The sequence below is a fragment of the Rhinichthys klamathensis genome, unplaced genomic scaffold (genome assembly GCF_029890125.1).
Source record: "Rhinichthys klamathensis goyatoka isolate OS25496 unplaced genomic scaffold, OSU_Roscu_1.1 h1tg000579l_1, whole genome shotgun sequence".
In the NCBI taxonomy this organism is placed as follows: Eukaryota; Metazoa; Chordata; class Actinopteri; order Cypriniformes; family Leuciscidae; genus Rhinichthys; species Rhinichthys klamathensis.
This window is the reverse complement of record NW_026607043.1, coordinates 300797-317568: the sequence shown is the minus strand read 5'-3', so window position 1 is coordinate 317568 and position 16772 is coordinate 300797. Positions and strand designations below refer to the sequence as shown.

At 38.0% G+C, this 16772-nt stretch overlaps 2 protein-coding genes and 3 non-coding genes across 6 annotated transcripts; 1 reads left to right on the top strand and 4 right to left on the bottom strand.

Annotated features, from left to right (window-relative positions):
• Positions 1-348: 348 nt before the first annotated feature.
• wtap (WT1 associated protein) lies at positions 349-6863 on the bottom strand. Of its 2 annotated transcripts, none has more exons than XM_056240058.1 (8): positions 6684-6863; positions 5876-5913; positions 5723-5778; positions 5569-5627; positions 5282-5409; positions 4356-4534; positions 1663-1817; positions 349-1556 (listed from the first exon to the last, which is right to left on the bottom strand). In XM_056240058.1, the coding sequence occupies exons 2-8, from the start codon at positions 5903-5905 to the stop codon at positions 901-903; spliced, it is 1263 nt and encodes a 420-aa protein (XP_056096033.1). In that variant the 5' UTR covers positions 5906-5913; positions 6684-6863; the 3' UTR covers positions 349-900. The 2 variants fall into 2 exon arrangements, with proteins under 2 accessions (XP_056096033.1, XP_056096034.1); XM_056240059.1 differs by lacking the exon at positions 6684-6863 and adding an exon at positions 6537-6617.
• A 1054-nt stretch (positions 6864-7917) lies between these two features.
• Positions 7918-16189, top strand: sod2 (superoxide dismutase 2, mitochondrial). The gene is made up of 5 exons (XM_056240061.1): positions 7918-8037; positions 8870-9072; positions 11232-11348; positions 11512-11691; positions 15809-16189. Exons 1-5 carry the CDS (start codon positions 7982-7984, stop codon positions 15952-15954), a joined length of 702 nt encoding a protein of 233 aa, XP_056096036.1. The 5' UTR covers positions 7918-7981; the 3' UTR covers positions 15955-16189.
• Positions 13978-14089, bottom strand: trnal-caa (transfer RNA leucine (anticodon CAA)). The gene is made up of 2 exons: positions 14052-14089; positions 13978-14023 (listed from the first exon to the last, which is right to left on the bottom strand). It is a non-coding gene; the product is annotated as a tRNA-Leu (tRNA).
• On the bottom strand, positions 14207-14318 carry trnal-caa (transfer RNA leucine (anticodon CAA)). Its single transcript has 2 exons — positions 14281-14318; positions 14207-14252 (listed from the first exon to the last, which is right to left on the bottom strand). It is a non-coding gene; the product is annotated as a tRNA-Leu (tRNA).
• trnal-caa (transfer RNA leucine (anticodon CAA)) lies at positions 14436-14547 on the bottom strand. The gene is made up of 2 exons: positions 14510-14547; positions 14436-14481 (listed from the first exon to the last, which is right to left on the bottom strand). It is a non-coding gene; the product is annotated as a tRNA-Leu (tRNA).
• Positions 16190-16772: the final 583 nt, after the last annotated feature.

Genomic DNA, 16772 nt, shown 5'->3' with positions numbered 1-16772 from the left:
TTCATTTGATAAGAGCACGAAAGCATCATAATCGAGATCTAAGCAGGATCTAAGTTGGTTTTATTTTTGTGTAGCGCCATCTTATGGCGTGGACGGTTAACAAAAAGGGCAGCAAACCGTCGTCTATGTACTCTGAACTTAAATAAAAATCAGTTTAATTAAAGTATTAACGTTACTTTACATCAGAAAAACATTACTTAACATGCTCACTATATACACAGATTTCAAAGCATTTTTACTGCTTTTTTGGGGGCATTAAATAGATATAATAAATCCAAGACATTGATAAACTGATGGAATGATTTTGATAGAATTTATCCAAAACAGAAAATCAAAGCAAGGTTTGAGTCATATTAAAATTCTTTATTGATATTTGGTCAGTACATGAAAATGATTGAAATCAGAATTTAACAAGATACATCTCAAAAAACTACACACAAGTCAAACAAAAATGTCTTCTCTCGTCATGTAGAGGAACAAAAAGTTCAACATCAGGAAACTAAGGACTCTCTGAACTTTCAGCTTCAAGACTTAATTGAGCTTTATGATACGATACATCACACGTAGCTAAATGATTTCAGAGTTCTAACGAGAGAGCAAATGAACAGTACAGAACCAAGTGTTCATATTACTTTGACAGTGGAAAATGGTTTAAAAGTCATTCATTAAAAAAAATTCAAATATACAAACACAATGTTGCTTTTTTTTATATAAACGTAATCAGCTTTGAGCATCTTGCAAATGCACTGAAATAGGTTATGATGGGAGGTTTGGTAGAAAACAAAAATGATGCAGTTGACCATTTCTCAAACAAGAACTAACTGGCCTGAAGTGTTTTTTTTATGTGACTTTCTTGTTTGTCATGAGTTACTTAAAAAAATGAACAAATCTTTAAGAATGTTACAAAACAGACCCTGTGGAGGCATTGGTGGCAACTGTTGCTGCAGATGAGTCCAGGCCATTCTGAGTGCTGTGCCGCGTACCCGCAGTCCTGCTGCCTTTGGAGACAGCAGCGGCCTCATGGGAGTCAGCATTGGAGTCTGTATCATTCGAGTGCTGGGTCACTGATGTCTCACTGCCCGTAGGTGAGTCCACGCTCTCATAGCCTGCACTTAGCTGAGTCACGTACCCTTCTCCGCCCCTCTGGCTCACAGCATCTTCTGAGTGGTTGGAGAGTTTTGACATACCACCATGGGTGGGGCTGGAGACAGAGGGCGATGGTGGGTAATCTTCATCTGCACTGCTTGCTTCCCTATACAGACTGGAACCAGACACTCCCCTCTGAGATGAGTTCCCGTTGGCGGGTCCATTGGACACCCTTCCGCAGTCTTTCCCCACATTTGAGCTTGAGGTGTTCATAGGTTCACTTTGAATGGAAGGTTCGGAGGCCGTTGTAGGGGAAGTTCTGCTCGGACCAGCTCCAGTAGAAGTGCCTGGGGTTTGGTTAATCTGAGTCATCTGCTGCCTGGTCTCCCTCAACTGCTGCTGAAGAACCAGAATGGTGCTCTGCATGCCCTCCACCTCCTCATCCAGCTGAATAATGAAGTCATTCAGCTCTGGACCACATAAAATGCAAAGGAAAAAAATAAAGTAAGTGAAGTCGATGTCTGTTTAAAACCAACCATTAATGGAGTGGATGACCAGAGAAAGGCTTTGGCTCACCATCTTGGCTGCTCTTGAGCTCTTCGCTGTACTTCTTCTGCAAGGCGAGCTCGGCCTCCAGCTGGGCGATGCGCCCCTGAGACAGCTGCCTGCCCAACTCCTGATTCTCCTGGATCAGCATGCGACATTTCGCCATCAGCTTCTTACCAGTCTGGCTGCAAGGGAAACAAGTCTAACATCACATCGTGAACATGGCCACAGGGAAATACAAGTGGCCACTGCTTTTATGAACTGGGTGGTAACATTAGCCAACCAGAAAGAGTTTACAACAAACTCTCCATTGACCAGACTGGTAAATATTGTTGACCAGTAGAGTTTACATGCACCTAAGAAAATGGCTTAGTTCTGCAGAAAGCAGTATTCTGAAACTAGTAAACATGGTTTAACACACTTGGGTTTCTGTTAAAGAATGTGTCTTATTTAGACATGTTAACGCATAAGTAGGGTTTCTTCCAGCTTTTGGAAAAGTGCACATGAAAAAGATCAGACAACTAAAGTAACAACAGACTGGAGAAAGCCAATTACCAATCATGCCCTATGTATAAGCATTTTAAGAATGCACTGCTAACACAGTGCAAGCAAGCACAATGACTGATAAGCAGTTTACTTGTGTGCATGTAAACGGTCAACGACAAACAAGAAAATCAAGTAACAGTTCAAACAATTCTGGGAAGAGATGAGTGAACAGTTATCAGACCAAATCAAGTTTAACCATCAAGTGCAATACATCTGAACACATCTAGCATGGAAGCATTCCAATAGGCCATTGACCAAGTTGCAAAACCAAATTCATTAAAAAAAAAATCTAAAAGCAGAGATGTTCACAGATTCAGTTAAAATTAGTACCGGTACCTACCTGTTAATCTAAAACCAGCTATGAGCAACAAGGCAATGATTGCATCAACTGAGGCTTAATGCTATTGTGACTGGTCATATACTAAATGACAGCAGGTAAAAACTTATGTTTGACATTTTCCCAACAGTAGGCAATGCAATTTCTTGTATTATCATTGAGATAAAATAACTGCAAAACTGGATGTGCAAGAGCACGTCATTTAAATCAGCAGCATATTTTACTCTTCTATTTCGGGGTAAGTAAATGCAACCCTTTTCTACTGAAAACTCAGCAGACTGTACTGATATATTGATATACTGTACAGAGATGCATTCAGTACCATTCAACCTTGAATGCAATGGTCACTAGGATGTTTTGGTGTTAAATACAGTAGTTAGTAATACTACTGTCCTCAAAATAAATGACTTGGAATAATTTCATCATAGCAATTGCTGGCATTTAACATTTAAGCGCAAATAAAATGTGAGGTAAAAATGGACCATTTCCTTAAACTGGTTCAACATCTTTTCTGGACAAAGTGCTGCTGCTAACCTCCAATGAAATTTCTGATGAATTATTTAATGCCACTTTAGAGCAGACAATATTTCAAAAGACTTGGTAACAAAGTAAATTACCTTAACCAAGTTGTTTTCATAGCAAAGTAGAAGCTCTAAAACTACTCTTGAATCACACAGATTTTAAATGCAGCTATAAAGTCAAAATGTACCGTAATCTCGCCATAAAATAACTACCGAGCAAAATACCTGCAAAAGAATTAAACGTGACCCGAGAGAAATAAACAAAGTAATTAAAATCCTCACTGGGTGAAAGCAAAATAAAAAGTGATTAGAAAGGTGCACAAGTTAAAGTACAAATTATCATACACAAGACATTTGAACAGCTTGAATAGTTTCCTCTAACACACATTGGACATTTGCATTCACATTGAAAAGGACAATTATGTTTGCATCTGCAGCAGCGCAACAGCCAATTTAAAATGATTACCAAGTCGGTCAATTCATTTCAACCACACTGCTGTAAATGCAAGGTGCATTTCCAGAACAAAACAAAGTATAATATTAAGAACACAAAAAAGTAGAAGGTTTAAGACACTGTACCGTATGTCGCACCTGTGAGATGAACATATATCAAAGTCTTTGCAGATCAGAAAGTCTGATTCCTTCCCCAAAGTCTTACTTCATAAAGGCTTCTGCCCCCAAAGTCTTAAGATTGCTTAACTCCTCCCCCATTTCATTGGATCACACTACATTCCCACCTCCCTGTTACATTCTAGATTCTTAACCAGAGTCTCAAGGTGTCTACGATGGAGTTTAAATGGGGGCATATTCCTCTGCAACACATTTAGTAGGGCCATGTCATGTTTTAAATGTTCAATCAGTGATCTTTAAACTACAGTTCAATCAGCTCCAGAGCCAACGCTTTGCTCAAGTCTTTCATAGGCCGCCTTTTTTTGTTACAGGAAGCTTTCTAACATGGGCTGTTGGGGCTGGAAGGGGGGGCGTTTCCGACGTGACCACCTCTTCAGGAACAGTCCCGATTCCTTCAGGCTTCTGTACCATGAGGGGTGTGGGGGGGAGAAAGAGCTGAAACAAAAGTGTCACCTGACCAAAACTGTCGTGTTTTGTTCTGATTTTACATTACGGTATGTGTAATAGCAGGGCAATACGAAAGAAAAATGTCTTTTGTTCTGAGCTTTGGCTTTAAAGTCTGAGTCTCGTTGTGAGCAAAACATTTCAGTCTTCCCCCACCATTATCTGCACTCCTGCAGAGGAGAAGGTGGGGGTTGAATCAGGAAAGTCTTGACTTTTTGTTTGGAGGGGGAGTTATTTTAGTTTACCTATCAGGTGTAAATTTCCAGGCACTCAGTTCATTTTGGGCTTGCTCCAGTTTGTCTTTAGTCTGTTCCAGTTCAGCCTTCATTTTGAGGAAAAATAAGTTGATGGCTGGGTCCACCATGGACGATCTCAGCTGAGCTGCACTCGGTTGCTGGACTTGCTTCAGGTACTGGATTTGGGTCTGCAAGGTAAGAGAGACCATTAGAATGAATCTCAGCATGTAAAAAATGACAAATATCAACGTCAATGAACACAAGTGATGTCCAGTCTGTAAAAAAATAAAACAAATGGACTCGTTAGCTCTGAAGCTAGTAAGGTTTGAAAACTCCAGACCTTTACAATTCACAACATTTGGTTAATAATTACACAAGTTTTTATTACTCTATGCCAGCTTCTGTGGCTATTTTCATGGCGAGGAAAATTTATGTTACAACTAAATCGATTTTTAATATCATTTGTGCCTGCAACGATTGTAAAAATTAGCAAAACTGACTGTGAAAGTTGCACTTAAAGGTCCCACATTCCCAACCAAAATTTGCTTTCCTTTTTGTTTGCTGTTCCCATGTTGAAATGCTGGAAACAATATTCTCATTTCTGCTTCCGTACAACAACTTTGATTAATTACAGTGAGCATTTGTATGACTAACATTTGGAAACACATTTGACTAGAACACAACAGCAGCTATTACTTAGGTAAATATCCAGTGATGCTTCACAGACAAGTCAGTACAAAGGACAAATGCAACTGCTGCGTGTAAAATATTTACACTTATATTCATTTAAATTCTACATCCACATGCTTCGGAAATGGAAGCATCTACTACGGTCCATCCGAAACACATTATCATTCAAGCAAATTGACCTATTTCCTCCAATAAGAACTGACCATGAAGCAGAAGTAAAATAGGAGATGTAGTAACACACTTACTGTACAATCTTGCATTTCCTGCTCTTTAGTAGCAAGCCTCATGACCAGAATGTTCTCCCTGCGTGCAGATTCCTGCTGTTGCTGCTTCAACTTCTCCTCAGACTCTTTCAGGCCTGTCACATCATTGGCTGCAAACATTTCAACATTAAATAGGTGCATTAGTTATCAACATTTTATTTTCTGCACAACAGAAATATAACATAACACAAAGACGGAATACTCTTAGAATGAGTAAACCACTACTAAGACTATTAATAATTCAGAACATCTGGGATGTGCAAACTTACAGTTTAAGTCAGCATATTTCGCCTCAAGCATCTGGACATAAGCTTCATGCTGCTTCCACCTAAACCAGGAACAAAACAAATCAGCTTTGCAATCAGGAAAGCTTCCACATACATATACCCTAAGAGATTATTGCACACCAGAATGGTTACACACCTAGTACAGAGCTCCTCTCGGGTCAGGGTCTTCATGTCAGATTCACTAAGGCGAACCTGCAAGGACAATAAATAAAGAATGAAGATTTATAAAGGGATCTTGTTGGCGGTAAGAGATTCATATAATCAGATTAGACTGCGACAATGGGCTCACCTTCTTCGGGAGAGGTTCTTCATTGGTCATTCTGATCCCTGTGAAGCACACAAATCAAGCATTCGGTGAAACAACTCAAAGATACACAGGTTTTTCAAGCAACACTATGCAGCAATGGTCTAAAGGCAGTTGCGTGGATTTCACACGCCTACACATGTTCAATTACAAATATAGGCCACGAAGGCGAGCGATTATCTCGTTTTTATAGAATGCTACAATTGCAATAATAAAATGCGCTTTAAATCAAGCATTCGCACTAATGTATTAAAAAAATAATGATCGTAAAAACTCAGTGCAAATGGAGAAAATTAGTTGTTCGGTTGGAAAAACGAAACTGCTCCATTAATCGGGTTTACTGCTAAAGCATTTCTTGCACCTTTTCCACGTTTATTTTTTTTATATATATAAGCGAAACAGCAAAGTAATCTGATCGGCCTCCAACGAATATAGCTTATCATTGTGTCAAAAAAACAAAAACCTTGTTCATGGAAAAGGAGTTCGCCAGTTTAAAGAGTGTTAACGTTACATACGCTAAACGCTGTGCGCTGCAAACAATCGCGCCAATCTGATAGTATCACGATGCACGTTACTGTCGGGGGAAATGTGAAGCTTAAGTTGCCGATAATGCATGTTTTTCTAAAAAATAAAGTCACTAAATTACCGTGAAAGGCCGCGGAGGAATAAAAATGTGCCGGCGCCTTCTTGTAACAGTTTCGCTGTCACAAAATGGCGGAGAAGGAAGAGACTCTCCCTCTCCGAGAAGCAGCACTTTATCTCGAATAACAAAATAAAAACTCTTAACACTTACCAGACCCAATTCACTTCGACCAGAATGACGCGTATTGTTTTCCAATAAGAGATCTTAAGCGCTTATGTTGACTTATATGTTTCTCGGAAAGGGGGCAGCTACGATTTTTATTTAAACGGAGTGGAACCCGTCCGCCATGACCAGCGTGTGCGCGATGTTGTTCAGCCGCACAGCATCAGTGTGTTCGCGCGAGCGCCGAGGGGGAGGAGCACGTTACCATACAGTGTTGTTGTTGCCATGTTGCAGTTGTAGTCAGTGAGAAATCTCTATCTATCATTTTAGTTAGTTAAATGTGACAAGTATACACAAACGTGTGTATAAGTATATACAAACTTCATTAATTTATATATATATATATATATATATATATATATATATATATATATATATATATATATATATATATATATATATATATATATATAATTGCTTATTAGTGCATGATAAAATAAAAAAACTGTGCTTGACACCGTAACACATAAAGTGAGTCGCAAGTATACCCACATCATCATGTTCGGGCCACCACATATATAACAAAATGAAGTAATGACATTTGACATGACATTATTAATTACTTTAGTTTGCGCCTTCCTTTCGCCCAGTTTAGTTTGTGCTTCCCAAAGAGGTCGCTCATTTTAGATTTGTTTTTCAGACCATTTTGCGTGTTTATCTCGCAGGATCTGGCAACACTGGCATTTTAATGTTAACTTTACGTTGACGTTTACCAACCAGATACATGTATGAGCCAGTGCATATATGTTTTTCATTACTTATATGAGGAAACAATAGATTCCTTCGTCATACAAAGGCTTGAGTAATTATTAATCCACAGTTGGTTTGCTCTTGCACTGTTATTTTGATATTAATCCATATTGCTCAATTACTTGGATTAAATGAGGGATATCATTATTTTTTTTTACAATCGTCATTAACCATGCATTATGTTCTTAAATGAAACCATTTATTTTACTGACTACAACTCACTGCAAAGTAAGGCCTAGAATGACTGGCTGAATTATACCTATTGGCACAGGGGGTGCACGGTTTTTGCATCCTCTTTAACTTACACAATACAATTTGCATATCTCAACTGAACGAAATAAATCTTTTAAACAGCCTCGTCTAATATATGACATGTAAAAATCTTTACCTTTCAGCCCATAACCAAAGAAAAAATTAACACTTTTGCGTCTGACCCCTATTTTGATATAATGGTACGCTCTAGTCCAAGTTGAAGTTGAATTTCAAGGGCAGGCAGGTTGTAATGGAGCGAGTTTAGGACTGTTGATGTTCAGTGCATGTGGCGTTATATGACGAACTGGAGTATGCTGTGCAGAGTCGGATATGCCCGCAGGTAAAGCTTAGTTAAGTCTGAATCAGCTCTCGTATGTCTGTGCAGCTAACTGAATAATCGGTGTTATTAAATCAGCTGTATCAATAAACGGCGCACTTTTATGTGTTTGGTAGAGCGACCAAGCTAACAGCATCATACTATTAGTTGCGTAACTGACATTACGAGTGCAGTTTTAATCAGTGATGTGGTAACGTTAGATCATTTATTTTTCATAGTCTGATATTAGTTGATTTAGAGTTGTGTACGTGTATTATCGGCTGCCAAACAACAGTTTTGCTTGTTATAAATATCTAATCCATTAATTTTGTGTAGAGCTAGATTTGATTTGAACTTAAAATAAAATCTAGCTCTATAACTTAACTGTTTTGTCAGTCGTAATGAACTTTATCAGAAGGCACTCAAATATATATATATATATATATATATATATATATATATATATATTTATATATTATTAGTTTGGCAAAGTACTCTGAACCTGAGTTTTTTTTTTTTATTATTCCACATTTGATGATCTCTTTAAAATATATATTTTTTGTGTGTAAGGACTCATTTGTATCCTGTGAGGGAAATACTAAGCCTGAAATCATACAGACTTATTTCATCAAAGTTTTGAGCACTCTAAAAACGAATTTTGTAAATCAATGTACCCTATTTCAAAAACCTCTGCTCTGGTCACCTGACTGCTGCCATGTAGCAACAATCCAGTGTGAACTCAACTCATCACAGTAATCCAACCTTTTTGACTGTTACCCTGCCAAGTTGTTGCAATACTTGCATCCCTCATATAGACAAATATTTAATAGTTTTTCTTTATTACTATTCATTCTAGGTGCGCTGCCACCTTGAACCCTATTTTGGGTGCTGTGTCCTCTAGACAGAAGCACACACTCCCTGACCTCCCGTATGACTATGGTGCACTTGAGCCTCACATCTGTGCTGAGATCATGCAGCTGCACCACAGCAAGCACCATGCAACATATGTCAACAACCTCAATGTCACTGAGGAGAAATATCAAGAGGCACTGGCCAAGGGTAAGTACAAATGCTATTGCTTTTATCATAAATGGGCCCGATATTGGTTCTTCAGTTGCTGGCCATTGTAAGAAATGTCACTCAAAGATGATCAGAAAAAAGCCCATCCTAAATAAAGTTCCTGAATTAAAATATTATTATTGTTAAAGCTGCAGTCTGTAACTTTTTTGGGTTAAAAATTATCCAAAATAAATTGAGCAAGTACATAACCAGCCAGTGTTCAAATCTATCTGTTTGCCTTAGCTCGATTCAAAATGGTAAGCTTGTAATAATGTTTTTAATTCCAGTGGTACTGGTGGATTTCCACGGGAAATTCGAGCATGTCTTTGCATCATTACGTCACATCTGTATGCATAAAGGAGTCTCGGCTAGTAGGCTATATTGCATGTGAGGATGTTGGAGGTGGAGATTTATAGCCTTTTCTCACAGCATTTGATATAATTAAACTTATTAATTTGATGGCGGTTCCAGAAAGGTTCAAACGACAATCACCGGTGACAACTGGAGATTTACCCGTTGTAAAATGCAAAAGACTTTGGACTTCGGAGAGGCTACAGAAAAAAAGAGACTGCAGAGCCCATGCGAAAACAAGGATAAATATCGGAAGGGCACTAAGTAGTCACGCAATGCTGATGTTGTACCATTAGCAATTTGAGAACAAAGTATAATTTGCACGGTTTGACGTGATATGATAATAAGCGATCGTTCGATTTAATCAGCGCGATTTACTGCAATGCTTTTTTTCCCTTAGTTGTTCAGAACAAAAGTGGACATACTTACTTGTTCAGATGACATTTTCCGGTGAAATTCCTTATGCTGGTCATACATCCAAAATGTAGAATCTGTGATTCTGAATGACAGTATTCAGACCGGAGCGGTGACTGACAGCTGCACACTCTCCTCAAAACATTGGATTCATCCGCGCTGTACCGTGCCGAGGCACAACCCACGTAAAGTTGATCATTCCGCGAATAACTGCAATTGCAGATTTTGAACAGAGATGGCAACAGGAAAAACTACGGACTGCAGCTTTAACTAAAACTATTAAAAATCTCTTTAAAGGTGCTATGTGTAACTTTTCTTCTAAAATGAATCCATTTTTTTATTGCCTGTGTGTGAAGGGGTTGTAATCACACATTACAATGATCCACTTGTCGGGTTTTGCTATTACCTCTGTAGGCCAGTATTCCTATTTCTATGTGAAGTCTCCGGGTTGGATTTTCTGCGAAATCCATCGGATGTGACGTGCATGCGCGCTCCCGAGCCTTTCTCCTTTTTATATACAGTCTATGCGACGGCACTGCAGCTAACGACATGGAGTCTGATAACACCCAAAAACGACCTGCCTCCAGCACAACACGGACTCCAACACAAACTCCACAAGAAAAAAGTTTTATCTGCTGAAGCTCGTCAGGCCAAACGTCAATCGGATCGACTCAGGACGAAAACACGGATCAACATCGGCAGAGCGTTTAAATTATGGAGAGACCTCCGCTTTGTTTTAGATACACGAATAGTTAGTGAAATGCCTTGTGCTAGATACACCACATGTCGGCTAAATGCAGTCAATGTAACGTAATCATGGTACGAGCATGGAGCATTAGTTCAACGTCAAGCTGATAAAAGTAGCCTATTATTGTAACGTTGCAGTGGGAGTTTACATGAGTTTCCAGCATGTTGTGTGATGCTTTCTCCGTGATGTTGAAAGTCTCAGTGTGGCCGGTAGTGAGTGCTCGCTCTTGAGTTCGAGCACGCACACGAGCACGAGCGCTCTTGTTGCAATCTCCGCTAAAGGCCGCTAAAAACTACATATAGCACCTTTAATTGAAATAAAGCTGAAATAAAATAAAATATTAGATGAAAAAAATTACTATAAAATATCTAAACTTTAAAAAAAAAAACTATAAATATAAAAGCTAAAATGTAAATATAAAAACAAAAGCTAATTCAAAATCTTAATAGTATACCAATAATACTACAATTACACTGCTTTATACACCTCATTTCCTCAGACAACTTGAGGTTCACTTACAAAGTAGGCCAATTTAGTTTTCATAAATGGTTCAGTGGAAAAAATGTTTACATTTACTACGTTCAAATGACTTCGAATTGTCTTCATTTCATATAACAAGTCTTCAGGTTTGCTCTTGCTGTTACAGGTGATGTGACGACCCAAGTCTCCCTTCAGCCTGCATTGAAATTTAACGGTGGTGGTCATATTAATCATACCATATTCTGGACAAATCTGTCCCCGAATGGTGGAGGAGAACCACAGGGTGAGAGATTTCAATCAGCTTACCATGGACAACTGTCTTAATGTGCATGTGTACACGTGAATGGATGTCAAACATGATGAACTTGTATTCATACTGCTATTTCTTGTCATTTATTATGAAGTATAGTTGTATATGAAAAGCCTTTGTTTCTTTCGTATTACAGGTGAGCTGTTGGAGGCCATTAAGCGTGACTTTGGTTCATTTCAGAAGATGAAGGAGAGGATGTCAGCTGCCACAGTGGCCGTTCAGGGCTCAGGCTGGGGCTGGCTGGGCTTTAATAAAGACAGTGGAAGACTGAGAATTGCTGCTTGTCCTAACCAAGACCCTTTGCAGGGCACTACAGGTAAATATTCCTTAAGGAACGGTAGAGAATAGATCTATTTTGGTAAGGTATGAATCTCTAGAGTTGACACTATTTTTTCCATACACTCTTAACAAGACCCTCAGTGTATACACATAAAATGCTCCAAATTTATTCACGACAGTCGACCATATCCACCTTATTTTTCAACTCGGAAGTAAGCTGTTTTCTGTGAATGTGTGACACTTCCGATTCATTAGCTGCTATAGGTAAATAACTAGAAGAATATCAAAGTGCAGTAAATGATAAAACTATTTGCACTACAAACCAGTGTATTTTACAACAATACATTAAAATAGTATGGTAAGCAATTCCATTTTGCTGTATAAAGCAGCACAAACTGTTTTGTACAGCTAAAATAATTGGAAGCATGTGACACAGGAAGCCAGGCACATTCAATTTACAAATGGCTGCGACTGCTCCTACATTAAAAATGTGGTGGATATCCCTATATATAACAGTTGTATATGTTACTTAAAGGTACACTATGTAATTTTTGGCCCTCTAGTGGTAAAAAAAAAAAAACGTATGCATTTTGCAGAAGAACATTGTTTTGATTGTGCTTGGGCCCTGCGTGACTACAGATTAGGGGTGGAACGGTACATGTATCCGTACCGAACCGAAACGGTACGGGCGTCACGGTTCGGTGCACGAATTTACACGGAGAATACACGGTATAAAAATAAATAAAACATGCGTGGAAATTAATTAATGTAATGCTTAGCTCTGAACGCGCGTTCACTTCAAACGTTGGCTTATACGCGCGTCCTATTCGCTTTGGACTAGTGTCGAACTAGACGCGATAGACGCGAATTTAACGCTCTATTTGCGTTTGGTGTGACCACATAATGAACAGGCTGCGATGTCAAGATTGCAATGCTGGAGTGTGTGTGTGTGTGTGTGAGAGAGAGGCGCGGCCACGATCGAACAGTGGAAACATAAAAAACATACTCCGTCATTTTGTTCACACAGATCATTAAACCTGCAAAGTGTTTACTTATATTTGTGTACACTCGCAATAAAACACAACATTGTGCTTTTGTCACACTGTAAACTCTTGTCAAACTGTAACCTACAACTGTCACCCAACCAAACTCTCTCTCTCTCTCTCTCTCTCTCTCTCTCTCTCTCTCTCTCTCTCTCTCTCTCTCTCTCTCTCTCTCACACACACACACACTGTTTTAAAAGCAAAACATATTTATCCAACTCCATTTCAAAACAGTCTGTGGGTCCCATCTTTTGGACATTCATCGCATTGGTTTTCATTTCTCGTCCTCGGAGCACTAATCTTAAACATTCTACATTGATTATAAAAGAAAATCGAATGTGTTATTAATGGTAGTATTATTTTATACATAAATCAATTATTTATAATTCAGATGAGAATAATGTTACATTGTTAATTAATAATGTTAATTAAAATTAAGGAAAACAAATATATTGATCTGAAATATAGCAAATTAATTTTAAATTAATTCAGGTACAATTACCAAACATATTGCAAGGTCTTTTTGTCTTTTTATCAATTTAATTAATAAACTAATTATATAAAACTATTGTCAGTGCACTACAAATAAACTGGTTCTATGCCTTTATTAATAAAACTTATTTAAAAAATACAATGCCTTCTGCAATTTTGTTTTGCTTTTCCCTCCATTGTACCGAAATCGTACCGAACCGTGATGTCTGAACCGAGGTATGAACCGAACCGTGACTTCTGTGTACCGTTCCACCCCTACTACAGATGAATGAACATTCACAATAGATAATGCTTTAAAATGAACTCCGTTAGAGAGCTACATATGGCAATTTATCTATTAAGAAAAATACCTTACTCACCTGTTGGGTAATGAAAACGCCATCTCCGCGTCGCTTTTACAACAATTCAAATCCCCTCTGTTCTTTATACATTTAGCTTCTCCATGTCAACCTTTCTTAAAAACACGTTTTGGAAGAAGGATTGATGTATTGACCAGGGATGTGATTCTTCCGGATTAATCCGGAATTCCGGTTATTTCAGCCTAAAATCATGACCCACGTGAATCATGCAGATCAGTAATAAAAATGGTGGTGGGGGGTGTTTGGAAGTTTTGGGAAAGTCATTGTAATTTTTTCAAAATATTTATATAATAGAATATGTTTAAGTGATACTATTAGTTAAACTACAATACTTAACGTTACACGTTACAACGTATTTTTGTTACATACAAAAATAATATAAGATGTATTTCCTTTACATTAATTCAAGTTCTCACTACAAAAGATCTTTGTCAGAAGTGGGATTTGAACCCACGCCTCCATTCGGAGACCAGAATTCTTAACAACTGAGAAGGTTGATTTTCCTTGAGTCTGGCGCCTTAGACCACTCGGCCATCCTGACAGAAACATCTTATTTTGTTAAGGTCAGTCATATCACTGTCCATGGTTAAATACATACAAAAATAATATAAGATGTATTTCCTTTACATTAATTCAAGTTCTCACTACAAAAGATCTTTGTCAGAAGTGGGATTTGAACCCACGCCTCCATTCGGAGACCAGAATTCTTAACAATTGAGAAGGTTGATTTTCCTTGAGTCTGGCGCCTTAGACCACTCGGCCATCCTGACAGAAACATCTTATTTTGTTAAGGTCAGTCATATCACTGTCCATGGTTAAATACACACAAAAATAATATAAGATGTATTTCCTTTACATTAATTCAAGTTCTCACTACAAAAGCTCTTTGTCAGAAGTGGGATTTGAACCCACGCCTCCATTCGGAGACCAGAATTCTCAACAACTGAGAAGGTTGATATTCCTTGAGTCTGGCGCCTTAGACCACTCGGCCATCCTGACACATACATCTAACTTTGTAAAGGTCAGTCATATCACTGTCCATGGTTAAATACATACAAGAATAATATAAGATGTATCTGTATCTGTAGTGAGAACGCCTCCATTCGGAGACCAGTTAATTCGATCCATCCGACTACGGCATTTCCATCAGTTTTGCAGCGTTGAGCATTTTAACCAATCGCACACGTTTCCGTTGAGTTTATGAGCGTGATGACCAATCAGAGGCGTTCAGATTAGTCATCGCTGAAACGAATAGTTTTGTTCAGTGCGCTGACTGAATTCTTCTGACTTCCATCATAAACAACAAAGTGCAGATTCGATGTAAGAGATTCATGTCGCACGTTTCTGTGATTTTTAACGGGAGTTTTGTGCGTGCTTAAACTCGCGCTAGACCCAAGTTATGGACAGCCTCACGATCGTTCCTGGCACTGCGTATCTAGGCCTATAGCACGAGTGCTTTTATTAGGCTTGCTCTTTATACGCAAAAGTAATACGTGCATCTGGTAGGCAAAAAAAGTGTGTATCATATGTAGCCTACGGCGCTAAATTGCTTATAAAAGGTCATTTATGCGTATAAAGAGCACGCAAAGCTCGATCGGTCACATTCTCTGCTCCCTTTCTGTTTACAATTTATTCCAGTTAATATAATTTATTCATCATGCTGATAAGATTGTGTAGTCTTCATTTTCTAATGCGTAAAAAGCATTAATATAATTCATAAATGGTTCTTAGGTTGTTTTATCTGTGTAGCCAGAATGATGTGCAGTTTACCAAAACACACAAAAAAACATTTTATGTTGCCTATTCCTATTGTAGAAGTTTGAGTGGAATTTTATTTACTGAATGAGATTGATCGGTATTGGAAACACAGTTGTTTTCTTTACAGAACAGTTATCGCCCTTACATTTTCCCCAAAAATAAGTTAAGACGTCCTGTTTTGTATTACTAGAAATAAATTATAGCTGTTAAATATATTTCCATGTGTGTCACTCATCACAGTTCCTGGTAGTTCATGCAGTAAATGGCTGATTCAGGTGTTTAAAAAGTGCTTTACGCTGGGTCTTGCTCGCACAATAACATCCCTGATTGACTCATTAATTAAATTATTGATTTTGAACAAAAAAAGTGACATAGTGTACATTAAAGGTAAAGCAATATTCTGGTAGACTCCATAGAGAAAGAAATCAGCTGTTTTTATAGTTGTCTAAAACTATAAAAGTCTTTGAACTTTAATATACCCTGTTTTCTTCTTAAATTTGAGGTCTCGTCCCACTACTTGGGATAGATGTCTGGGAGCATGCATACTATCTTCAGTACAAGAATGTTAGACCGGACTACGTTAAGGCCCTCTGGAATGTTGTGAGCTGGGAGAATGTCAGCGAGCGTTTCCAAGCTGCAAAGAAATAAATTGGGAAAAAAACAACAACAGAATGTCCATTTATACCTTCGAAGCGCACAAATAACCAGATCACATTACAACCATCAAACTTAACTGAGACTCTAGAGAGGCTTTATGGTTCTTGACAAGCTCATTTTACACACAGAATTGTGCATTGTAACTCGTAGCTTGCATTTTTGTTGAGTCGAAATCGACAATATGTACATTTGTTATCATTACATGCAAATTAAAAGATGAACTGAAGTAATCTTTGATGTGTTTTCTTGTTATGTGTTGTTTTTATGAATTTTTACCCTAAATAACATTTATACAAATATTAATAATATAAAACGTATTAAATAGAATGTTACAAGTACTAATATAAATCATATCAAACTTAATTATTTTAAAGTTGACCATCTCATTCAGTGCAGTGAGACTGGGATTTGTTAAAATATCTTTTTGATAAACTTGCTTTCACATCGTTTGACCTTTCATTTAGAAGAGTTTTAAGTGTGCGTGAAGTGTTCTTGTAGCAACAGCAGAGGGTGCCAAATACAAGCAGGTTTAAAATATATGGAGGGCTTTGAAAGAATGGCTGAATAACCAGACTTGAATGGATTTTGCTTTGAAAAAATCTCCCATAACTATTCTTCCACAAACTGAAAGTGACGTGACTGTAGTGGTGATTGTTTCTGTCAGTTGTTTTGTCTTTCCCACTGGCACATGATTTTAAGAAGTGGCCCTCATGTGGCTTTTGTAATCAAATTGTTCTTTTATAAGTGCTTTATTACTATTTTCAGTTGAGAATTGACACAGACTTTCAGGGACACCAGATCAATATTTA